Below are 26,712 nucleotides of genomic sequence, written 5' to 3'. Positions count from 1 at the left end.
AGAGCTGGGGAAACCAGGTTATTGGGTTACATCACTTGGCTGAAGGCCAGAGGATACCATAAGTCTGCCACAGCATGCTTTAGCAGGGCTGTGTTACTCGCCCTGAAACTTTAAATGACGTTGAAAATGTAGTTATTTGTTACTTATCTGTTTAAGAGAAGACTGTTAAATACAATGAAAACAAAAATAAATTGTAGGAGAATCACATCAGTTTCACCACTAACTGGTGGACAAACCTCATTTCAGGTCAGTTAATTGTACCAGTAAGGATTCAATGTCTGAACTGCAACAAACATTTAAGTTGCTTTACAGTTTTAAACAAATCCATGTAATGTAATGTCTACACTATCTAAGAAACGATAGAAGCTTGTTAACTATGGTACATGATGATAATGAGATGTGAAATATTTCATTTAGCCCATATTTGGGAAATACTTCTGATGATATTTTGAATTATTATGAAATATTTATAATACTAATCACAGCCAATCACAGAGCTAACCTTCCTAATCACTTTCACTGGTTTCCTGGTGTCACCATATCTGATGCTGCTCCCTGAGTGGACCACAGCTCACCACAAGTGACTGACAGAAAATCTCTAACATTTATGTGTCCCCTTCCTTAGGAAACCAGGTATTTTCCCGGTGGGCCGATGGTGATTTTTCATTTTTATGGGCCGATGTTTTTTTTGTGTGTGTGTGTAACGGTATAAACAACGAAAGGTGGTGCATTGGCCAGATGCTGGCACATGTGTAAAAATAACTTGTTCAGTTGTTTGGTGGTGGCTATGGGGGAGCTTCCACAGAGGTCAGCAGGTGGATGAGGGAAGGGGAGGCAGGAGGAGCAGAGACCCGAGGTGGCCGCCGGTCCGAGTGTCAGGTGAACTGAACTTCAGGTAAGAAGTATAAGTATATAAGTATATAAACCAAGTTTAGATGTAGTTTATTTTCGTTGTGCTGACTTTTTACCGTCAGTTACAATAACTTGTACTGCGTACTAGCTAGCATGACGGAGTTTATATTAAAGCTGGGTGGGTGCTATGATGTTACTGATAGTGAACTTTATTTTATTCATAAGGTTAGTTAGTAGAGTTGCCAACCGTCCCGTAAAAAACGGAATCGTCCCTCATTCAGAGAAAATATTACGCGTTTCGTTTTGAGCCGCAAAGGAACAGTTTGTCAGGGACTTCAGCTAGAATGGAAAAAGACACAAAGCTGGAGTTATTCTGTCGTTACGCTGTCAGCTGCCTCTTCTTCTCTCATTCTCTCCCTCCCTCTCCTGTTTCTACTTCAGTCATGAAACTGATCAATGATCAGCTGATCGGCTTTTCTCTCCTGCTTGTTTATCGCCCACTTTGCGCCAGAAACAGGAAACCAGCGGATGTCGTGCTAAACAACAGCAGCACGTTTAAGCTTGATCAGCTGTTGTTAGAATTTATTTAATATTAATTTCTAGTATCTGTCATGATCCTGGGTCCTTTTGACCCAGCATTTTGTGTTTTCTCTTCGATTTTGGTTCTGTTCTTCCTTTGTTTAGTGTTTACTCTGTTCTGCCCGTGTGTTCCTGTTTTATTGTGAAGGTCTGCGTCTTATGTGAGTGTTTTCAGTTTGCCTCCCTAGTCTCGTTATGTTAATCACTCCCAGCTGTGTTTCCCACCTGTGTGTAATCTCCCTGTGTTCTCTGAGTGTATTTAAGTTGTATTTTCTGTCTTAGTAATTGCTGGTTCGTCTGTGTTGTTTCCCCTTGGTCTCCCTGCGTCTTCCCATATGTATTTCTCCGGACCTCCCTGCATCCTCGTTCTGGTTTGTCTTATTAGTTTACCCAGTTTAGATTTCCAGTTTCATGTTTTGTCGCCACCGCTGTTTGTACTTACCCACCCCTGTTAATAAACACTCACCTGCACCAGAGCTGCTGCCTTTTGGGTCCTTCCTACATTCCACACGGCTTGCCCCGGCAATCCGTGACAGTATCAGCTGATGTTTGCTGGAGCCACAGCTGTAAAAGCTGCTGGTCATGATATCGGTTTGGATGTCTGATGAGAGGGAAACATGAAGATGAAACCAGGAGATGTCCTTACTGGATCATCAGAGCTGAACAGGTGATGGAGAAACAGGTTTACCTTTTAGGTCACATGAATGAGTTGAAGGGAAGTTATGAACTGTTTCTGAGAGACAAGTAACACCAGGATCCTTTTCTATGTAGCTGACAGCTGGTAACTGTGCAGGGGCGGATCTAGCAAAGAGACCATAAATGACATTTGCATTTTCTGTTGTACAGTTAATTTGCTGTTATGGATAAAAAGTGTCTTTTTTTTGGTTTCAAAATAGCTGATAGCTATTCGCTGATAGCTGCCAACATCTGCGAACAAATAATTCTATAAAGTTGTTCTATATAGTGTGTAACTGTTCATATAGAGCGTTATGATTTATTGCTAATGCAATCATATGGCACATTGACTTCTGAGGAAATTTTAGATGGCACTCATCATCAGAAAGGTTGCCTACCCCTGTGCTGCAACCTGCTGGGGGTGATGGGAGAGAGATAAAACAAACAACATACTGTGGAGGAGAGCCTTTAAAATAAAGCCATGCTAATACTATCCAGCGAAAGCACGACTGAATCCTCATGTGCCCCCTGTCCTTACTTTGTCCAGATCTGATGGTATTAGTCTCTACAGTCTTGTGTCCAATGAGCCTGATACCAATGAATGAAGAAAGTTGTTTTCATATCTATGTGTTCTGGTCCTCACTTCCTGCCAGGGAGATAAATATCTAAGCACTGGAAAACACAGCGTCCAAAGCACTCAACAGACTGACCAAAGTCAACAGAGCATACTGGATAACTCAAATATTAAATCCTCTTATGAATAAGGAAACACTGTGTCAGCTGGGTATTTGAAAAAGCAGCTAATGATGAGTTACAGACTCTGTGGCATAAAGGAAAATTGTGTTTTCGAATAGTTATTTTTCTTGGGGTTCTCCTGCTCATGTCACAGCTTTTAACAATGAACTTTAAACCTTTTTGGTGGCGAGACAAAATGATTTCATGAGAAAGAGAACTGCTCAGTTTTATGTCTCACTGTAAAAACTGCTCGACAGTACAAGAATTAAAATTATCAACAAAATAGCTGGAACACACAATGGCTATTACATGCTCATAACTCACTCCCCTTTGACTGTTTAACAAGTGTGGCTGGATGTTTCGAAAGGCGTTCAAGTAATAAAATGGAAAATCTGTCGTGTTCATCCCAGGGACCAGAAAAGTTTTATCTTGGGAGTCATCACTCTGTGTCACCAGGAACAGATTTCTCAGCATTAAATGTCTCATTCAAACTCATTTCATATTGTTTTCTTAAAATTAATTCAAGTGAATTGTGTGATTTCTTACATGCATCTGGAATCATTTCTTCCTCTGACAGCCTCTGCCATTTATGAAATTTATACTCGGATAAGTGAAGATGGATTGAGTTTTATTTTTTAATTGAAAGAAATACGGTTTGTCAAGCAACGTTTCCAAATCTGATCTAAATCAGTGAAAACCAATGTTCTACTAGATTTCAAAACATTGTCATTCACATGTCAACTCAAAGAAAACTTACAATTTAAAAAAGTTTTTTTTAAACTCAAATGATTTCTTTGAGAGTCCCGATACTGATGTTGATCCGTGTTACAGATGGACATGGTTGGAACAAAAAAAAGTAAAAGTAAAATGCGCATTGCCAAAGCAAATGTCTGATTCATGTGTTTTGACGAGGCCTCGTTTTCCATCTGATCTCAGCTTTAGATGGAGAAGAAACGCAGTTTGATAGAAATGTTGGTTTTGAGTGAGGAAACTGCCATCCTCAGACGTTCTCCAATGACCTTGGAGCAACACCAAGACGTGGAGCGTTTAATGATTTTGCTCGCATTAATATCAACACAAAGCCATGGAATTATTATAACCAGATCAGCCTGATGTGCTCAGCAAACTGGTAGCCAAAAAACTCCAGCCACTCGCAGCAGGAGGCAGATTGTGGGGGTTGAGCAGCCAGACAGCGGCGGTGGTTGGGAATACAGATCTGCTTTGAGACGTGGAAAACTTGAAATGTGGAACAATGACTTTTATTGGGCTGTGGGTAAACAAATCCACAACAGTTTGGAACCAGGTACGCATGCGTCACCCGCCTCTCCTCCTGGAAACCCCCTCCTGCGAGGATGTTCGGCTAGCGTTGATGAAGAGTGCGACGGGAAGGAGGACACCAGTGAAAGGAGCTTTCTTGATGGGCTCTCACATGAAAAATCTTGGAAATATAAATTTTAGAAAAACCGCCACCACAAGCTCCATTTGGTGGCTCGTCTAGAGCTGTTGATCTCATCATGTGAACTTCCACAGAAGATGGAAGTTCGCCCAGTTGCTTTTAAATAGTAGTTGTCAAAATTAATATTATTTCTGAGATTATAGACCATTTCCCAGGCTGAACATTTCCATCTTAAAAAGCCTCCAAATTCATCCAGTAAGACTGAACGGACCAAAGATGACTAACACGCCCCGTGTTAGTCATCTTTGGTCCGTTATTTAACAGACACTGGAGAAAATCACAAAATTAACATTTTTACCTCTGCTTAAAAAACTGTCAGGTTTGAAAGTTGGCTGTGACAAACACATCAATGATCCTGTGCCATTAAGTATCAGCCATAACTCGAATTACAACAAATGTGTCATCCTTTTTAGTCCAGTAAGAGCAGTAGGTGGTGCATACTTATAAAAGGTAGAGGAAATGGGACATTGATGATGGTTCAAAGATGAGCTACTGAAGCGGGTAAACATTACCAAAACCCAGCAAAAGTTTTGTCTTTTGGCACATCACAGTTTGTTGTGAAACACTGATTTCATCTGAACTATTTCTACACTATTACTTTGTAGCCTGTTGCAGGCTGATTCAAATCACCACTCCTCAGTGTGAGGTCCTGTGAGATCACTTTGTTTTTTTGTGTGTAGTCTTTGGCCTTCAGACCCTTTGTTCCAAATATAATATTCCAAATATTAGTAAAAAAATGCAGATAATCTTACAGTATTTGCTTATTTTACTAGTAACATGTAAAATTTTATCCCAACAACAGTATAAATTATGCGGCATCCTTGTAGTGTGGATTTTTTCGTGTGCGTGACTGGGCGTGTGGTTGCAAAATAGCAGGCGATAGTTTGCCTCATACTGAAGGGTGTTGTGTCGTTGTGTTCTCATAAAATCATTTTTATAGCTGAATGAAACAAGTGGTAACGTTTGCTTTCAAATCTTTTAAATTCCTGCTGACAGAACTTTTTTTATTATAATATTATTTTTATAGACACTTATTTGTTTCTCTTAGGATTTATGAATGTGCTTTAGTGCATAAATCTTTAAAGAGATTTATGCACTAAATCTCAGGACACGGGAGATTTATTTGCAAAAATTAAATGCAATTTTGAAAGAGGATTTTAGCAGTGATTGTAGTAATTTAGCTGACTAAATGCTTATCAATTGCTGATAATAAAATGAGTTGACAGTCCCACCTGAGACATCATAATGTTTGGATGGGGACAGAGTGGCCCTCTCAGTGGGTAAACTCTACACACTGTAGCCATTCAGTTGGACCGGCTCACTGGATAAAGTTAGGATTGTTTGTCAGTGGGCTGTAATGCCAGGAATGCTCAGGGCTGCCTCCCCCTGTGTGTGTGAGTGTCTCTCACACTTCTGCCTCTCCAGCAGCTGTGGTGACAACTCATGCTCCCTGAACCCTGAGGTGAAATCATAGAGTCTATTCCTCTCCTGTGAGCTATCTTTGTACCTCGACACGCTCCTTCAGATTACCCCGTCCTTTAGCCGGCTAACCCAGACTGTTCACTTTAAACTCTGCGTTGGCTTTTCTAGTTTGTTCCACCAGCCCATAATGACATCACTCTCTAAACAAATGCACATACAGATGTACACGATCATTCAGGCCACTCTGATGATTCACAGCTTTGGTCGAAGTAGTGTCCTGAATCCACATCTTGCTTCTCTCCTTCGAAATGTGTTGGGGAGTTTAAGAGCAAGTTGAAGTTATTAAAGATACCTAGTCAGCTGTGAAAAACTTTAGTCTGGGCTAAAAAGTCAGGGCAGACTGTCATTTCTTCATCTTCTTATTGTGAAAACCTTGTGTTTCCAGATCTGGCAACTTAATAATTGCAGGCTTGCTATTTATTCATTTATTTATTTATTCATTCATTCTGGCGTAAAATCTAAAAAAGAAACTAAATCCACACACAAAAAAGTTGGAACGCTGTGTAAAATGAAAATAAAAAGAAGATATTTGCTAATAACCCCATATTTTAGTCACATTAGACCATAAAAACATTTGAAATGTTTAAACTATTTCATGATAAATATTAGCTCATTTTGATTTTGATGCCAGCAACATGTCAAAAAAAAAAAGACCCCAAAGGATGAGGGCAACAAATAAAAGAAACAGCTGGAGGAACATTATGCAGCTGATTAGGTTAATTGGCAGCAGGTCAGTAACATGACTGGCTCGAGAGCATCTTAGAGAGAGTTTCTCAGAAGTAAAGATAGGCAGATCTGTAAAAAAAAAAAAAAAGGCTGCATCTTTAAAATGTGGAACAATTTCAAAATAACATTCAACAACAAAAAATTGTCAAGAATGAATATATAATTATCTGCATTCAAATATCATCAAAAGACTCAGAGAATCTGGAGAAATTGCTGCGCCATAGGGATAATGTCAAAAATCAGCCTTGAGGCCGCCTGGCAGCACAGCGTTATAAACAGCAATGATTCTGTGATGTAAATCACTGCATGGAAGATAACTTCCTGTGAACACCGTGCCATCCACAAATGCAGATTAAAGCTCTGCCATTGCAAAGAAGCTGTATGTGAACATGATCCAGCAATGCTGCCGTTTCTGCTACGTCGCTCATTAGCTTTAAAATGGACTGAGGCAAAGCAGGAAACTGTTCTGTGGTCGGATGAATCAAAATTTGTCGGTATTTTTGGAAAGCACAGATGCCGTGTCATCTGGGCTACAGAGCAGAAGAACCATCCAGCTTTTTATGAGCACTTCAAACGACTCAATCTCTGAAGGTATTGGGGTGCGTCAGTGCCGATGGAACTGGCAGCTTGCACATCTGAAGAGGCACCATCAATGCTGAAAGGCAAATACAGGTTTCCTATCCAGGCTATGTCTTTTTCAGGTATGGCCTTGCATATTTCAGCAAGATAATGCTTTATGCATTTATTGCAACAGCATGGCTTCATGTTAGAGGAGTCAGGGTGCTGAACTGGCCTGCAGTTGACAACTTTTACCCAATAAAAACAATGGAGATGAAAAACGTGAGAAAGCAGACCCAGCACTGTTGAGCAGCTAAGAATCCTTCATAGGACCAGAATGGAACGGCATTTCTCTCCAGACGTCCAGCAGCTGTTCTCCTCAGTTCCCAGATGTTTACTGACAGGGTGCACAGATGTACCATGATAATGTCGTAACTTTTTGTTACATGTGGCTGCCATCAAATAGAAAATGAGCTAGTATTTTTCTTAATGTGATACATTTTCTCAGCTTAAACCTTTGATGTGCTTTCTATGTTCTGCTGTGAACATAATACGGGGTCTTCATGAGATTTGAAAGTGCATTCTGTTTTTATTTACACTTTACACAGCATCCCGGCTTTTCTGAAATATGCTCATAAAACACTTTCTAAGCAGAGAGTAAACCACCCCTCTGAAACTTGTCATTTTGGTAGCAACATGCTTAAAGTCCTAACCGGGTGACACTTTAAAGTGCATTAAACGGGATGCAGAGATCAGAGCCGCTCGGACAAATTCACCTCGTGCAGAACTTTTGTTGAGCTCATGGATTTCTCAGCACTGTACCCCAGCAACCAGCAACACACAGACCGCAACACATATCTCCACCAGCTGAAGCTGCACTGTCAGTGTGCTCCAATCATCCAGTTCAACTGAGACATGTGTTTCCCTTTTGCACCCTGAGGATGATGTCACATCCACAGAGTCATGTGCTCCCCAAGTACAGCCTAATTTAAAACATATCCACATCCCTGAGTCAGATCAGTGTGACCCGCTTTTAAATTTTTGTTTTACATCACAGAGCTAACATGAAGGCAAAAGTACACAACAACAACAGAAAGAGGTACAGAGTGAGAAACTTCCTGCGGATAATGGGTTATAGAGCTGGGCGATATGAGATTTTTTCATATCACGATATGTTTTTTTCATTTCAGGCGATAACGATATCTATCACGATATAAGCCAAATAACTATTTGTAAGATTTAAATGTGCCGTTGCTCACAAGTAAAATGTGAAATAATCAGCAGCTTGTTTTGATTTAAATATTTATTTCCCATAATAAGTTCAACAGGGTAGATGTACTTAAGGAACATGAGACTTTTTCAGATAAATAAAGGCAAATATTGCAAACTACACAAAAGGCAGCCGCTAAAGCGTTTAAGTTTCAAAATAGAACAAACGAAACAGACTAAATTGTCAATTCCACTTAGAAACAAAATATTAATTCTAAAAATAAATCTTAGTTTGTTTTACAGAAGAACAGACAAAACTGACTAACTTTTGTCAATATCAAATAAACTGAGAACTAAAAGGAAATTCTCAATCTCTCCTTGTTGTATAGCTGAGCTTTTCAAACAGTTTTAACAGTTACTTTAGTCTGACAAAAGCCGAATGACGAATTAGCGCTTCCAGTCAGAGACTGAGGCTACGTCCACACGTACACGGGTATTTTTGAAAACGGAGATTTTCCGTTTTCGTTTTAAAAAATAATCCCGTCCACACATAAAGGCAGAAATGAAGGAAAACGCTGCTATGAACATGCCAAAGCAGCAGGTGGCGCTAGATTCCTAACCGTGTAGAAATGTTGGCCAATCAGAAGTCTAGAAGCCTCGGTGGGAAAAAGTAAACAAAGCTGGGGCGTAGAAGCAGAACCGAGTCGTATGTGTGGAGGGACAGTAACTGTGTGTATATGTAAGCATTTAAACACTGCAGAGAGTAGAATTAACAGTATTGTAGAAATTCATTTCACCGAAACAATAACGTGGCGCACAGTGTGACGCATGCACCAGTTTATTGTATTTCCAGACTTGCTTTCGGCACATTTACAGTGCACGCTACTCTGTTTTTTGTCAGACTTGAAATAGCCGAAATACCTTCACACTACGGAACTTCTATGGCTCTTCCGTTCGACAGTCTCTCCGGCATTGGAACCATCATCTGTTTTCTCTTCGGTCACGCTCGGTTGATTTTTCTAGTCGGCACACTCATTTCCTCCATTACCCGCTGGCTGCTTCCCAAACAAACACACGTGCGGCTTGGCACTTGTGCTGTACGTAACAAGTCACGCGACGTGACGCTGTGGCTGTGATTGGTTCAGCTCTGCGCTACTGAATTTGGATCGGCTCACCTTTTTTTTTTTTTTTTTTTTTTTTTTTTAAGAGAGCAAGAGCGGCGAGGTCTATCGCGATAGCTTAATTTCTCTATCGAGTAAAAGTTATATCGCGATACATATCGTTATCGTTCTATCGCCCAGCTCTAATGGGTTAGTGGGACTTCATAATCGCTCCCTTGGGCGAATAAACCCTTTCTTGGGCGAGATAATAGCACACATACCAGGACAGGGTGAGTTTGATTTGTGTTGTGGCAAGAAATTTGCGAAATCTCTGTCATTACTGCGTCTCTGTCCTGTCCTCACCCTGGTTTTGCACAGGCGTGTGCAGAACCTCAGCCCGCACACAAACTCCTAATTAAAGCCTGAATTAAATCTCTCACAGAAATTGCTTTGTTATCTCTATGATAAAATGTTTCATTTCAACCACTGCCACTATTATTATAAATCTATCAGCAACATAGCTCACTTTTCCTTTCTTTCATATAATCTAATGTTTCATATGATAATACCATAACAGGTCAGAATTTTAGCTAGAAGCCATTGACAATATCTTCACACAAGGATTAATGTTGACCTTAGAACCACTGAAACCATTGTGTTGCCGCTTGACTAGTGTGCAAACATTATAGGAATGGGAAATGAACGCACACTTTGGGACGTGTGGTGAATATATCGCGGGTAAAAAAAAAAAGAAAAAAAAGAAAAGAGAGCACACAGTGTTCCAGAGCAAGCAGGGCCAGTGATCATGACAGATTAATGGGGATTGTCATTGGAGAGGAGTTCAAACCAGCAAGAAATCATTTCCAGTCAGCTTGTTGCTATTTACACCAAACGTAACTCTGTGGCTCTTAAATTTCAATGTTCCTGAAGCTCTCATTTTATAGAGCGTAAGAAAAGATGATCATGTTCAGGGTTGAATGCAGAAAAGACAATGAATGAAGAGTGTAGGTTTTTAAAAACACTTTATTTATGTGCACCTTTAAGAGGACGCAACCCTCTCGCAACCTGCGATGGTAAACACTTATTCTATTCAGGGTGGCGGCTGCACTGGAGTCAGTCTGTTGCAGGGCTAACAAGGACCACAAGCAACCTGACATGCATGTCTTCAGAGTGTGGGATGAAGCTAGAGTACCTATATGCAAATTCCACACACAAAGCTTTCAGCAGACTGGTGCATTCAAACCCAGGGTCTTTTTGCATTGAGGCATAGTGCGAACCATAACATCATGTTTCCCCTGTAACCTTCATCTCTTACTCAACTCTTAAATGCTTCGTCTACCAATGAAAATCAAGGAAACATGACTGCATTACCCCTGCCCTTATTGTAAAATGACTGAACTCAATTAAATTCCATTTTATTTATATAGTCACAACAACAGTCAAGGTGCGTGACATTGTAAGGTAAAGACCCTACAATAATAGAGAGAAACCCCAACAATCAGACGACCACCTCTGAGCGAGCACTTGTCAACAGTGAGAAGGAAAAACTCCCGTTTAACAGGAAGAAATCTGGTTGGCGGTGTTTAACTATAAACAGATCAGATCTGTGAGAACCTTTAATGTTATATTTTGTCCTTTAAGTAGCATCATAATTTTAAATAAGGAGACTTTAACCCCTAAATGTCAAACTTTATTACACCAGGAAACATTTTGTAAGTGATTTTACGCTCAAGTCACTCAGAGCTAAAAAATAAATAAATAAATCTTGTGGAAAATAATATTTTAGAGTCAAATGTACCATTAAACAGATTTTTCTGCATTGTGACCGAAAGTCTGTTTCTAACTTCTCATTTCTTGCTTTCAATGGAGTGTTTGACCTCTCAGGACCACCATAGTTGCGAGACCACAAACCAGTGTGTGATGATGACCTCTACCGCAACCAGTTTGGGATGATGGAAGACTGTACCAAAAAAAAAAAAAAAAAAAAAAAAAATTGATTTAGAGATAAATAACTAATGATTAAATGCAGAGTGGAACAGAACGTCAAGACTTTCTAAGGATTTGAAGGCACTGGGAGTCCACAGTCTCTAAACAGGCTATTCTGGCCATGTGTGAAAGATAAGACACGTAAAATAATTTCATATTGCAAAAATGATCAGGCTAACTGTACTTTATCTTGGCTCCAGCACTGTTACTCCACAGCGACCTGACTCTGTGACCAAGACCCTGCATTTAACAGATTTATGCAAAGACAGGGCTGTGCATCGCTTTAATAATACCACATGTCTAATTCTGCCTTTCAGCATCAGCGTGAGTAGCTCTGTTTAAAAAACAAGAACACATGCGTGAGAGTCACATACCCGGTATGGCAAAAATGATGTTTTTGTTCTCAGTTTTCTGAGTAGATGTAATTATTGGCCCAAATAAGAAGATCTGTGGTCTGCTATGAATCCATACGGGCTCAGTCACTCAGTGTTTAAAAAGAGAAAGACCTATGTGTTTAAGGATTTTTGATTTTGACTCAGACAAAATGACATGGATATAGTATCAGTCAAGCAAACTGGGCTGCGTTTCCAGCAGTAACATGGGTTGGGAGAACAAGCCAGCCTTTGTTATAAAGCTTTAGTATCACAGAGAGCAGCCATTGTGCTTTAGAAAAGCCTCCTTATGGTTCATGTCCTCAGATTGTAATGGATCCTCAGCCCCAGTTTAACAAATGCAAGTGACTCCGGCCAACAGTGTATGCATTTCAATGGTCCTGGTTACTGCAAACGAACCAACTCATCAGTTGATCAAGCGTGGGACCAAACACCGAGAGGAAAAGAGGACAGACTTTTGAGTCACTGTGTGTCACGTCTTGGCCAAAGCACATTGTTTATTGTGGACACGTAACAATATAAAAACTCAACTGTGTGAATTTTGAAGCAGCTCAGACAATGACCAGTCCTAAAAACCAAAGATTAAAATATCAACAATCATTACAGGCCAGCAGAAAATAACCACAATACCAAAGGAGGGGGGGGGAGAAGAAAAAAAAAAAAAAAAAAAAACCACAAAAAAAAAAAAACACAAAAAAAAACAAAAACCACACCCTCAAAAATGAATGCAGAGAAACCGAGTAATCTAGAAAACACTGGATGCACAATTCTCACTTTACAGATGTTTTCAGAACATTGTGGGATTTTTGTTTGTCGTTTTTTTTAAGGCACTTGGGAGTGTGATTACATTCCCTTTCAGAACAAAGAACAAAAAAGAAAAACTACATATCTTTGGTCCGTATGAAATTTAAAAAATAAAACAAAATAAAAGCCAGGGTATGAAAACACCACCAGCTTCATTGTCTGCTTCCTCAAAAATGCACACCTGACAAAGTTGTTTTTTTTAAATACTTAAAGATATTATCGCTACATCTCAGAAATGACCAGCAATCTTACAGATTCTTCTCTTGCAAGAGAAAACAAGTGGAAAAAAAAAAAAAAAATTAAAAAATGAAGAAAAAAAAAACGAAAAAAAAAACTTGTCAGCTCAATCAGATGTACAGCAGTACAGGATTGTTTTTATAAAGTCACATTTGGCAAATGGGTTTCATTATTGTTTGTTTTCAGTCCACATCCTGGACAGAGCGATGCAGTGGAGACACAGTGACCTCCGCGCCCTGACACCAGCTCAACTGCAGGGCAGCCACGTCTGATATGAAGCACTGCACGCGGCGACCTGTGGCGGCTGCACGTGTGCAATATAATAGTTGCTGAAGTTTATGTCCTGCACATACGGCGCTGGCTGGTAGTAACAGGTCACATTGGTTACCGTGGGGATAGCATTCTGCTCAGCCAGCACCTTCAGCGCCAGCATGGAGATGAGGCTGAGCGTCTGGCGCCGCTCGTGGCCCATCAGACACACTGTGCTCTCATTCACTACTTGGTGCAGAGTCGTGAGGCACTCGTACCGCTTGTGCTCCATCCCGGCGAAGTGGTTCTGCAGATAAGCCTCGAGCTTTCTCTGCTGCTCACCTATGTCGGGGAAGTCAATGAAGAAGCGCGAGCACATGTAGCGCTGCATCTGTTTCATGTCCGCCTCTGACGAGGGTCTGAAGCCTCGCACGAGCAAGTGGCAGTACTTCAACAAGCCACCCCCTCTGATTTCTTCAGGGGTGCGAGTAGCTATGGTCCTCTGACACAGATGTTCCATAGCTTCTTTGAAGTCCCCGTACACGCTTTCGCCAATTACGGTGGGGTGAAAGCTCTCAGACATGGGCGTCTCAGAGCAGCGGTCAAACAAGAGCAGAGAATCAAGGCAAATCTGGAAGGAGTCTACACTGAATTCAAACTGCCGCCGTAAAGAGTCCACAAACTTAAGCTCCACGTTCTTGCCTGTGTTGTTGGACAGCGAGATGAGGCTCCAACGGTCCGTGTCATTGCAGACTTTCACAAGTTTCTGCACATAGGCCTCTTTAAGGGTCAGTGCTGTGATGCGCTCCTTAGAGACCCCGGCTGGCAAGAAGTCCAACAGGCAGTCCAGCACGACGTCTTTCACCAGACGGAAGGCCTGGTCATCTTTCAGCGACACGCCAAAGATCAGGTCGAGATCCTTGTAGCCTAGTCCCGTGTCCTGATGGAGCACATGGCTGGCAGCCGAGCCGTTCAACCTCACATCCTTAACATGCACACCTCTTTCCTCCAGCCTCGCTCGCACAACCTGGACAGGGACGAGACAAATACAATCTTATTAATAACATACAGTTTCCTTGAACAGGAGGCGAAGGTAATTGCTTCATAGGATCAAAAATGGCATTTAAAAAGACTCAAGTCAAATCAATAGCTGGCATTAAGGGTCAATAGCCTTTCCTTTGCTCCAGTGATCAGCACACTACACTACAGTGTAGCCACATCTGAAAAGGATCATCTACATCATCGCTATTAGGTGCGAAGGGAAGGGTCGGAGTCCTCAAATAAGTCATCAAAGATTGATTGCGCTTACATGCCCAAAGGGAAATGATACCCCACATGCGCCATAAAACATTCTGTTCTCAAACATTTGGAAATATTTAAAGAGTCGAGTGGTAAGAGCTGCAGCTTCCTTGTTCTATCCGTCAGTCTATTTGGGAAGTTTGTCACTTTAATTAGGCATATGCACAGCAGACGCTAGAGATGATTAGGATAAGAGTGTAAATATGTGCTTAGCTGACTAAATGTGTTAGCGGCACTTTGACGTCACAGCATTTTGGGAACTGAAACAGCCGAACCTGCTACACAAATTAGTTGTTACGCCTCGCATGCAATCCTAAATCTTCCTACCGGCACTAACCTGTCAGATTAGTGTCTGTTGACAATCCCTCCCATGGTGATCAGATAACATGACAGTGCTATTTATACATACTGGGTCAGGCTACAGACTGACAAACACTTGAAGACAAGTCATCCCATCACACGGCGGAGGAACAAAATTATAACTGAAACCTAGAAGCGTTGCAGTTGTTTGGCCATAAAGAAGCTCCAATTGGGTTCAAATTCCATTTAGAAGCAATGATAATGTTTCTAGTTTCTTCTGTGACCAACCTGATCTGCCAATCACAGTAAAATTCACTCAGCCCCACACTGAACTCCTTCCTTTGCTCCTACATGCTTGGATGCAGGTGAGTAGTTAAGATCCCCTCGCTTCCCCTGGAAGCCCAGGTATTATTCTGCTGGCTTAGGATCAAATCCTTCCAGAAAGACTCCAGCTCCATCTGAACTAGTCAGTCTTTCTTTAAATAATAATGAAGAAAGGGCATGTGAAAATGTGTGTTGTTCATTCATAAACCCTGAGCAGAGCATATGCTGTTATCCTAATTGATGCGGGACTCTTACTCCTGCAGGGCTTCATGATGCTGTATCGGACACAGCATGTTTATACCTCCAACCCCGCAGCTAGACAAAGCCCCACACTCACTCATGCCTTGTGTGATGCATAGCATAAAAGGTACTCACCTAGATCAATTCAAAAGACAAGGATAAATAGCCTTACTTTATACATCTTGCCAGGAGGTTCATTAGCTTTCCCTACATGAATCATAGATGCATTCTACGGGGTTTCCATGAGTCCAGAGCAAGCCTGAGAGTCCCCTCATCTGGGTCTCAAACCTGCATTTAGGCCTTTCTGCATGTTAAATGGAGCATTCATCTTTTCCACAACCACAAGCATCAAGCTCCTGGGCTCGCATGTTTGCTGAGCTCATCTTGAATATGTCAGTGAGTAAATTACAGAAAGGGGGGGGGGATTCTTTAACAGCTGTATGCACATTTTGAAACTCTAGCATGGGATTTTCTCAGCACTTTAATGCATTGCCAACAAACTCAGATACACCACAGGGGAAGTGAAACGTGATCCAGCCACAATGCATTAGAGGCTGGAAATGTGGAAGCCATTCAGGGCCATGCTAAAGCCAGCATATAACAGGTTTCCCTCTGTCTGCTGTTTGAATATGACGGAAACCAACGCTGCATTTTGACTTTTTATGTGCCAGTAAATCAACATTAAATGCTACAAAGCAAAAGGATGAAGTAAGCAGACATGCAGGAAACTTTTAGAACGTTTGACACAGTAATCTGCTAAGGAATAAACAGCACTGCTCCAAATAGCAACGCAAAGTTAGCCCCAGAATGAGGAAACAAAGCAAACAAAATTATGTTATGGAAATACAATTAAGCAAGGAGGGAGCCAAGGAACCGAGAGGGTTACATCCTGAATGGATCAGTAGACCACCAGAGGACGGTGAGGGGTTTCCAGTGTTCAACAGAGTACAGCACTGTTTGTTTTGTGGTAGTTTATTGTGCCATTAGTATTTCACATGAAACTAGAAAGAAGAAAATACGATTTTTTAATTTAAAAAAAGACGTTGCTTGACTGAGAGGTCCTGATTGATATTAATAATTTAAATATCATGAATTTGGCTCAAATTGAGCTGTCAATATAAAAGTGAAACATTTTATCATTTTATTTTTTCTTAATTCTCTCTTGGTACCTGGACAATCTGGCGGGGCTGTACGGAGAGCGTGGGGAAGTTTCCTCGGCCGTGGATGGGGATAGCCTCGCCCAGGATCGAGTCCAAGCGCTGCACCTGATCCCAAGACAGCACGCAGAACCGCCGACTGTGATCCGACTCACCAGACATGGCGTTGTGAACTTTTAAGTCCCCCCCACCCCGAGAAAGAAATCAGCAGAGTGTGAATCAGCGCTTCCTCCCAGCTCAGCTCGGTGTCTTCAAAGTGCGATAATTCCTGTGTGAGCAGATCCGGATATTATTACTGGAGGCAAAAGACCGGAGAGGAAGAAAGAAGGGGAAAAAAAGTTTCTTCTCAGATGTGGATGTTTCAGTGGGAGCCGCAGTTTCCTCCTTTCTCTGTGCGTGCTGCTGAAATCCGGTCAGTCTGCGAAGGTCCAGAGGGTTTAAAGGCTCCTCATTAGCATGAGCCCTGTGATTGGCTGCTGTGTTTGGTCATTGATTATGGATGCCCTGCCCTGCCCGCAGGGAACACCCTTCATGTGACGTACTTGACAGCTCGGTGAGTTCTGCTCCATCTGCGGTGCAACCCCGCATACCATCAGGGTTTTCCTTCAAACCAACACTCCTGGGATCTGCATCGCTTCAGCTCCGGTGCTGCTAGAAATATTAGCTATTAGTGATATGTCATAGATTAGATTACAGTTGTGCAAACACGACACACGCATTTCACCTTGCAACCTTTTCAAATTTCTTCATGGGGAAATATTTGCAGAGCATACAGGATGTTTTTGCTGTATGCTTGCGTCTATATTGTCCAATTGATCATGCAATTAATGATCATGCAAGCCTTAAGAGCAATCATAAAAAAAACCGAACGAAGTCTGAGATTTTCCTGGAAGCTCTGCGGACTCAGCTTTGTATCTCTGCAGTGATAAAAGCACTCTCATACCCATTCCTTCTTGGCTTGTGGCTCTTTAAAACAGTCTAGCTGTCAGCAGTTGTATATCTTCTAGTAGCTCTTACTCGAGCTCTGTTTTTTTTGCTTTGTCTAAACAAAAAAAAAGTAGTAATTTACAAACAATAGAAGGAGCGCAAAATTAATTTTTATGTTGCAAATTCTTACTTTCAGTTCCCAATTTGGGAAATACGTGACAAACTACATCCATTATTCAGCAGCTTGTAGAGGCGCATTTATCAGCAACAACTTAAAAATAGTCATTTTCTGTGTGACTTTATCAGTTTCTTGCATCATCTTTGCAAACTGTTCTTCACAACATAGCTTCAGTTCATTGAGGTTAGCAGACATTTGCTTTCTCTTAAGGTCTGCCACATCATTTCATTCAGGTTAAGATCTGAAATCTGACTGGGTCATAATCACACCTTGAATATTTTCCCTTTTCAGCCATTCTGTTGTGGAATTGCTGCTGTGCTTAAGTTCATTGTCATGCTGTGTGACACAGCATCAGCCTCACATTTGACTCCAGAGTACTTTGGTTTATAGAGGAGCTGGTCAACTTAGTGACTGCAAGGTGCCCAGATCCTGTGGACACAAAACAAGCCCAAATTATCGCCCCTCCACCACCCCTAGCAACCCTTCCAAACAACCATAATTTTTTTAGGTTTTTTGTCATTGTGCTGTCATGAACGTTGACATTTAACTTGCTAGCTGAGGCCCGTAGAGTCTGAGATGAGCTTATGGATTTTTTTGAGGTTTCTCTGACCTATTCTGAGTCGTCCACAACTGGGAAGACTGTGTTAACGCAAACATGAATGTTCCAGACCAGAAAACTGTGAACACACTTGCTGATGATCCGTTAACAGAGTTCATTTAATCTGCACCACCTGGTTGCTGCTTACCCTCCTAATTCCTAAGAGTTCAATTCAGTTCAATTCAATTCAAGTTTATTTATATAGGGTCAAATCCCAACAACTCCAGGCATTATACTATAAGGTCAAGGCCCTACAGTAATACAGAGAAAACCTCACCAATCAGCCAAGCCCCATATGAGCACGCACTTGGTAACAGTGGCAAGGAAAAACTCCCTTTTAAAAGGAAGGAACCTCCAGCAGAGCCAGGCTCAGGGAAGGCCAGCTATGTGTGCAACCGGCTTGTTATTGAGGCGAGGAAGACAAGACAAAAGACTGTAACCCATTTTATAGATTTTGTTTCTGACATATTACAGTCTTCTCAAATAGTTGTGAGTCTTCCTCACCCAGGCCTCTGTTATAGCCAACAAAAATACTTTTTTCCATCCAAGAATTTGTTGATAAAACATGTCAATCTATTTTTTTTGTTTAAATCCAGAGGCTGCTTGTTAGTATTTGAACTCTAATAGCAGGCTGTGAACACTCAAAGTTCTTGCTTGCTCGGCACTCATTTATTTATTGCTGTTATCGCTGTTAGAGAAAGTTTAAAGTGGAAACTTGATATGAGAGTCATTTATTCATTCACCGATTTAATTTGCTCATGGCTGTGCTGGTGTTTATGAAAAGACTCAGATAATGATCTTTTTAGATTAGACTTTTCAGTTCCATTGCTTTCTACTATAGTCTCCTTCCATGCTGAGCTGATTGGGTTTTTATGTGATTTGGTGCAGATACAGAGTCATTCCACTGATCTCAGCAGAACATTTGCAGTCTTTCATGCCTAATACTCTCTGCGCTAGTCAAGACCATCCACAAACTCTTCCGCTTTTTACTGGTGTGGACAACTGCCACATTATTGTTGCCTTTAACTGTATATCCTGTTTTGCATGCAGCCTATTATGTGTTTAAATGCACTAAATAGCCCTTAATGAGAGTCCTCACGCAAATGTAGACATTACGCACAATAGCAGACGTTACTCTCTCAGTGAAGGCCCTCAGATTTTCTGGGTATATAATTTGTCAGTGAACAATACAGGCAATAAGTTTTGCAATTTCCTCTTTTTAAGATATATCATCATTTATAAAATCCCACACGTCACATTGTCTGTCAACTCGGGTTGTTTGTGCACCTGTAAAATGTTTACAAGAGAGTAAAGTTCATTTCAGGATCGACCTGAATGTGTTTTTAGTAATGAAGCAGTAAAAACAGGATGGCTGGGAACACGCGCAGGCAGGCACGCACATTAAAACGTCTTCCCAAGACGTATGTGTACCTGTGTTCGGGTTCGACCACTACTCGGGTGTTGCCAGCAGATGCACAGCCGGAAGTAGATGCATAACCCTGCCTCACAAAAGCTCCCAGAGGTCAAAGCGGGAGTCGGGCTCATTCATTTAAGACATCGTGATGTCGACATCTGGGCAGAAGCGTCCCCAGCTGAGGGTGTTTGCCGGGTACTGAGGTGAGAAAACTGCGTCATGCATCTATAAATAGCCCACCGTGTGGCAGCTGTGCATCCTGGGAGCGGAGCCAGCATCCCCCCTGAATGTGAAACACTTGGCGACGAGTGAACAATGAAGGCAGATAAATGTCAGTTCACCTGACATTCTCAGGTTCCCTCACAGCCCTGTGTCAGCGGGGGGAGCCTTTTCTGGATGAGAAGAAAAGACTTTAATGCAGTGGAACAAAAGGACATCTTACACAAACCGCCTGTATCTGTACAGCAGCTTTTATTTCCTACCTCACCTTTTGTTAATTCATGTCTTTGTTATTGTAGCCTCCATTTACACACAAGTTTGACATCCTGGTGGAACTACGGCAACTGAGACTGTGAGTCTTGTAGGCGTGGTGAGATAGCCTGTATTTAAACACACCTTAAACAAATGACACATAAGACAGCTGTATTTCCCACTTTAAACCACAATCAAATTATCTGATATCATATCTCACAGTACAATAATATTGAATGGGTTGCATTGTTGTATTTTGTCATGTTTCTCAGGTCTTTGTCTGAATTTCTACGAACATTATTGCTAAGGATTGTCTTATTGCATTGGAGTCACACTGGGTTAAATATGTACACTTGGGTTTTAAGGGGTATTTATTATTTTCTTCTTTTTTTTGGGTTGTATGGAAGCCCCAAACGCAATTTCATTGTTCTTGACAATGACAATAAATAAATACTAAAATACTAAACATTACTAGGAAATCTGGCAGCCATGAGTGCACATTATTAGAATTTAAATGAAACTCTATTCAAGATATTTGTGATTTTTTTTATCTTTAATTACTTCCATCCTAAGAGGCATCAGATAGCGGCCGCTGTTGTTGTCAGACGCCTCAGCGAGTAGAAGATGAACAGTGCAGCGGAGTGAGCTCGTCTCAAGTGAATGGGACACGTTTGGACGTCACAGGATGTCGTAAGAAGCGGCTGGAAACTGATGTTGCCACAGTGATCAGTTGTGTGTGAGCACAGATAACAGCGTGCCTGTCACAGTGGATGAATTGTGTCTGTCAGGGCCCCCAAAGTCCAAGTGAATTATTTCCCCCATAGGAGATTTCTTTTTCTCATTTAACACTGAGCACATTCAGACGTGTTATACAAGATCACCAAGTGTCTGCTATTATTAGAGAGGGCGTCACATGTAACTTTGGACAGTGTGGCTAAAAACAGCCATGCAGCTGTTGCGTGTGTGACATGACACTGCAAGTGTGATTTTGAATCAAAATCTGCTTGGATTGTTGCAAATGAATTCACCCAGTTTCCGTTTAGGTTTTCCTCTAAGATCAACCTGCCACAGTGGCAGATAACCTGCCTATACAACCTGGTTGAGCTGACCAGTCAAGCCGGACACCGGGACCTACCTGAGATAGAGGGAATGTGTGATAAGAGCAAGTTTACTTTTCCAGATTGCTCCATATGAAAAAATCTATGGCACTGCGGAGTGAGGTTACGCAAGCGGCTGTGCGGCTGACGTCAGGCTCCCTCTGTTGCCTGCTTGATTGATTACAGTAGTACTAAAGTGAACTCTAGTGCACCTGGAAAAAATAAAGACACGCCAAAACACATTCAAGGAGCTTTGTGCCGCACATGCACTCTCTGCTCTGTGCACACACGCACCTGTCAGATAGGGAAAAAGCGAAACTTTGAAAAAGTAAACACATCCTTTTACTCTACACCTTCTGTTGTGGCAGACCTACACTGCCTCGTTGTAACCAGGCTTGTCTTCCCACTGGTGTACTTAATAAGTCAGGACTACAAACACTGTACGGTGAACAACACACCGATCCTGTGAGATCAACACAGGAGTGAAACCAGTTCTCAGACGTAAATTTTATAGGCCATCGAGCAGCAAGGCTCCACCAGCGTGTCTTGAGGACTACCTGCTGCCATGGCACCCTGGTTAGCTGGTATCTCTACTCCATCATCAGGTTCTTCCTCTTGACTCTGCTTCTTTCACCATCTCGTCATCATATTCTTTCTCTGCTGCGTGGATCCCACTCCTAACACTACTTGTGACGAATGACCATGGAGTAGCAGGGCTCCAATCACTGCAGGGAGAGTACAGTCCAATTTTTGTTACTTTTACTTATCAAGCTTCAGTTTACAAGCTTAACGTGGCAGCTCTGTGGAGCACTCATGGCCTCTACCAGCAGTAATGCTAACAAAAAGCCACACTTTTCTCAACCATGTGATAATCAGTTATTTTTGTGGCTAATGTTGTCTCCTTATCTGAAAGTCTTTATCCACCATACACTGAATAGCTGCTCGATAAGTAATCAATAAATATTTTAGATTTTTCATGTGTCAGAATGTGCGAATGTTTACCTATAGTGCAAAGTGACCAGAGAAACTTCCACTATTTGCTAAAACAAAAATGTAAATTACTCTATTTATTGCATACACTATTTAAACCGTCAAAGTATTTCACTTGTGAATGATAATTACAGCAGGAAATGTTAAAATGAAGCAAAGATCAGGCTGTTTTTTTCCTTTTTGGAGATAAGATTTACATTTGGGCTACGTCTGTGTTTACAGTGAGGACTCGTGAATTAGGGTCAATATTTTGGCATGAAACCTAAAAAAAAAAACAATATTTAATTCCCTATAAAAGACAGAAAACATATAAAAAGTTTAAACTAAGTAATTTTACTATTTCAGGAAAAATATTATCTCATTTTAAATTTGATGAAAAGGTGTTACCAGGGTTAAAAAAGCAAGTGGTTCTAAAAAGAAACAGCTGGAGGAATATTTTTCAACTAATTAGGTTCATTGAGTTATGATTTACTATTTTTTTAAGAAAAATGGGCTGGAAGTAGAAAAACTGTTCTGTGGTCGGACCAATCAGGATTTAGATCGACATATGCTTCGATCCAGATGACATCTTTCTTAGTGAAGGCCTTTTATATTTCAGAAAAACAAGGCTAAACTGCATACAGCATGGCTTCATGGTAGAAGAGTCCTGGTGCTGAATTGACCTGCCTGGAGTCCAGACCTTTGACCAAGCAAAAACATTTGGAGTGAAATGAAGCAGACCCAGGACTGTTGAGCAGCTAAAATCACATAAAAGACAAGGATGGGACAACATTCCTCAGTTTCCAGATGTTTACAGGATGCTACGCAGTAGCAAACATGGCCCTATACCAACTTTTCTGAGACACATTGTTGCCATCAATCAAAATGTCAATTTTTTTCTTGAAATTGTACATTTTTTTCATATGTTTTCTTTTTCTATTGTGAATAAATATTTGGGTTTGTGAGTTTTAAAAATCTTTGCTTTCAAGTTTATTTACATTTTTACAGCATTTTAACTATTTAAAGACATTCTGACTGTATTTTACACATGTTGATAAAGTAAATAAAAACCTTCTTTTTAAAAACAAGAGGGCTCCCAATGATTCACAATCATCTACAATCACATTTGCCAAGAATATGTCTTGCTTTTGAAGTTGCAAAGGGCACAACCCTCTTAAGCCAGCTTTGACACATGGGTCCTGTCTGGTCACAGTCCAGGATGTAACTTGGTGGAGCGGTTATTGCATAGTTTAAGTGCTCTGAAGATCAGAGGTCAGAAATATTCTTGGACTATGTGTTATGTAAGCCTTGTCTCACGTTACTCTCTGATAAAGCGAGGTAAGCCTGATAAAGTGGTTGGAAGGTTCAGGTGCTTATATAAAAGAAAAAAAAGGGAAATCTAAATCAAACAGCATCCAATGTTTGGAAACATTATGTGCATGGAGGCTAGCAACAGAGCCAGACAGGAAACTCCTTTAACTTGAAATCTTTCCAGGAAATCAACTTCCTTCTTTACATGATGTAATAAAGTCTGAGAAAAGCATATGGATGGCTTTGTATGGATTCCTAGTTAACTGTAGGAACGGGCAGGAGCCCACGTGGAAATGCAGGAATGTACGAGTGTCTTGGACGTGCAAATAGCTTCACCGAAACTTAAATCGCCATGACCCTGCCCCAACCTCAGCACACAGACTGGGTCCCTAAATGTTACAAATGTCCTCATCACATGCAGCTTTCCTTACAAAAGAAAAGAAAAAGAAAAAAAAAACATTGCTTAACTTCACTTTCCAGTTTCTCTGATGGTGAATGGCTGGTATCATTCTCCACTGATCAAACACAAGCAACTATACTGGAAGGACGTAGAAGCAACTCGACAGCTGCCAAGAATGCACATCCACTGCTGAGTCAACAAATCCCAAACCATAAAAGCATATAAAATAAACATGTTCTGTTATTTTCTCAGCACATGTGCCTGGCTTTATATTAAAAGCCACCAGGGGAAAAGAGCTGGCTGCCTACGCTCCCGGTTGCATTTACCAGAAGGAAGAGGGAACCCCTATTTAGCAGCAAGCTCTGATTTCATTCCCAGAAATCCTGCTCCTCGTGTCCCTATCCAGTAGCTGACAGACTCAAACTCTGGTTGAGGGGAGACTTTTTTTAATTGTTTTTTTAAAAACAGCGCGCCAGAGACAATTTGTGTCAGCATACTGTTCATCTGTGGGGTTAAGCAAAGCGGAGATACAGTATATGGATACAGCAGCACAGCTTTACCCGAACGGTCGATATAGTTACCCAAAGGAATAAAAAATGATGTCGGCAGCAGTTTCTTAGATTGTCAGGCTAGATCTGACTTAGTGAAGCTTTTGAAGGAGTTGCTCTTCGGGTCAGAGAGGGCCAAGCTGGATGTTTCGAGAACTTTTATGACCAAAAGGCCAAAGTACGCTTGGTAGATTATGAAGTGTTTATGGATATCGAGAAAAAAACAAGCGTCTGAATGAAAACAAACCTGGCTTGTTCGTTTGTTGGTTTTAAAGCTCCGCGTGAGGTTTTCTGGGCGATTCATATATATATATATATATATATACATACATATATCCTTTTGTAATCTTTCCTTTGTTACATAACTTTCAAAGTTACACCGGCAAACATGATAAGGAATATGAAGCATGGAAGGTGTTTCTAAGCTGTGCTGGACTACATCGGGACATGTTGTCTGAGTGACTATCTATCCATCTGTCACCTTGACCCACCTTTTCTACAGTGTCACTTTATTGTCACTGCTCCACAAACCTGGGCCATGAACAAGAGTGTTAAGTTCAGCTCCCCTTTACCAGTTGTTGTTGTTGTTGTGCAACCCGCATCTCTACGTGACCCCAGTGCATTTCTACAGCATGGCAGCTCTTTTACTATGTGATACAATAACAAATCCTGCACTGAGAATTTGACTTCAACCAGGAAAATGTTCTCAGTGTTAAACTGTGAAAGGCAACGCACGGTTACATGTTATATTACACACAAGAAGTATCTCATGGAAATTACAGTAGTTGAGGAAAAGTACTCAAGTTTAAGTAAATATTGTAATTATCTTCAGGTAGCAGGTAACTCCAAACAATAAAGGCATGCAAAAACTGCAATATGTAACAATCAATATTCTCTTTACATATTGATTCCATTTTTTTCATGTAGTTTTCAAATAAACTTTTTAAAATTGTCTGGCTTCTTTAGGACTAACACAGAGCTTCAACAGTAAAACAACAGCAGCAATCATCATCATCATCCAATATGAAAGGCACTGTACTCTGGCAGCTGATATACTCAGTCTTTGTTCATTCCTCCAATAGTTCAACATCACTACAAATATTCTTAGTTCTAGCGCTAACATTGTGTTTGATGGACAAATGGGTAGTGGGGAATGTGAACATAGACACATTTCTGTCTGCTGCATAAAAGCAAAGGTTTTTTTTCTCTTTTCTTTCTGTGTTATTGACGTGTGGACATGAAGTGAGATCATCCAAACATTATCTACAGAAACAGTTTGGCCTCCAGTTTAACTGCTTGGTGAGCCTTAATGTTGTGAGAAGAAGAAAGAAAAAGACTAAGCAACCGAAGCGTTTCTCAACAATGATTGAGGCCATATCAAACAGTCCTTATGATAAGAGCTGCTGTGATAAGGTCTGACCCTATGGTACCCTGGTACACTAATCCACCTCCATGGCACATATTCAGGTTTCCATGCCGAAGCTTTTTCCACTTCACAACACAGAGCTGATGTTTTTCCTCTGCAGTGATGTCTCCTGTGTTTTTACTTATTCACTTCTTCAATCTGTACACAGAATAAAATATCAGATGTTAAGATTGAAAAGACCTGGTAGAAAAAGATGAGGGGTTTTTGTGAGATATGATAACAGAAGCATTTAACCTCCGAGGACCTGGCGTCCGCATATGTGGACATCACATTTTGGGTTATTTAGACCAAAATACTCAATTTTGCTCTACAAGGGCCTGATATCCACTTACGAGGACATTATACTGCTACTGTCCTATCTAAATTTTAAACGAATATCCTCATATGTGGCTCTTATTTTTCTTAGAAACAAAGATTAGGTTTTAAAAAATCTATTAATTCTTTGTTTTTACATTAATCAGCTCCCAATCAGCCCAAATATCAAAGAGAAATTAAAAATGCATGTCGTGGAAGAGTTCGGGTCTTAGGAGGTTAATCAAGAGCTACAGTCTGATAGTTTTGGGGTGTTTTTATGTAATTTGGCTTCTGTACATCATCACAGTGAATTTTAAATCAAACAATCAAGATGTGACTGTAGTGCTGACTTTCTGGTTTAATTCAAAGGGTTTTTTGGACATTTATATACACAGTCCCCCTACTCTCAGAGGCTCAGTCCATTGACTGCCAAAGAGAATCATTGGCCAGGTGAGGTCTGTATCCTGGTTATTCAATGGCAAATTCAGATAACATAAAACACAACTAAAGTGCACAATGACAGGATTATTTTCCATAGTTACGAGAAACAACCTCACAATATATAACCAATTTAAAAACATTCTCAGGGAGGTAAATATAAATGGTAAATGTCAAGGTCGATCGAGAGACACCCTCCTGAATGGAAATACAGAGGCTTTACAACCAAGTGCAAACCTCTGTTTACGCACAAGAACAAGAAGTGCAGATTAGACTTTGCC

At 40.9% G+C, this 26,712-nt stretch overlaps 1 protein-coding gene across 1 annotated transcript; it reads right to left on the bottom strand.

The window, feature by feature from the left end:
• Window positions 1-12,437: 12,437 nt before the first annotated feature.
• tent5ba (terminal nucleotidyltransferase 5ba) lies at window positions 12,438-16,789 on the bottom strand. The gene is made up of 2 exons (XM_085366296.1): window positions 16,373-16,789; window positions 12,438-14,067 (listed from the first exon to the last, which is right to left on the bottom strand). Exons 1-2 carry the CDS (start codon window positions 16,520-16,522, stop codon window positions 13,039-13,041), a joined length of 1,179 nt encoding a protein of 392 aa, XP_085222422.1. The 5' UTR covers window positions 16,523-16,789; the 3' UTR covers window positions 12,438-13,038.
• Between the last annotated feature and the right edge of the window lie 9,923 nt (window positions 16,790-26,712).

The sequence above is a fragment of the Diplotaxodon limnothrissa genome, linkage group LG11 (genome assembly GCF_057381915.1).
Source record: "Diplotaxodon limnothrissa isolate DT_005_m linkage group LG11, D_limnothrissa_male_GT1.1, whole genome shotgun sequence".
Lineage (NCBI taxonomy): Eukaryota > Metazoa > Chordata > Actinopteri > Cichliformes > Cichlidae > Diplotaxodon > Diplotaxodon limnothrissa.
Note: the sequence above shows the minus strand (reverse complement) of the source record. Positions and strands in the feature narration are given on the sequence as shown.

Excerpts from the sequence above, each read along its gene's own strand:
- tent5ba (XM_085366296.1), bottom strand. The coding sequence starts at position 16,522 with ATGTCTGGTGAGTCGGATCACAGTCGGCGGTTCTGCGTGCTGTCTTGG. Across the intron at positions 14,068-16,372 it reads AGCCCCGCCAGATTGTCCAG|GTTGTGCGAGCGAGGCTGGA; the intron begins GTACCAAGAGAG and ends GTCCCTGTCCAG.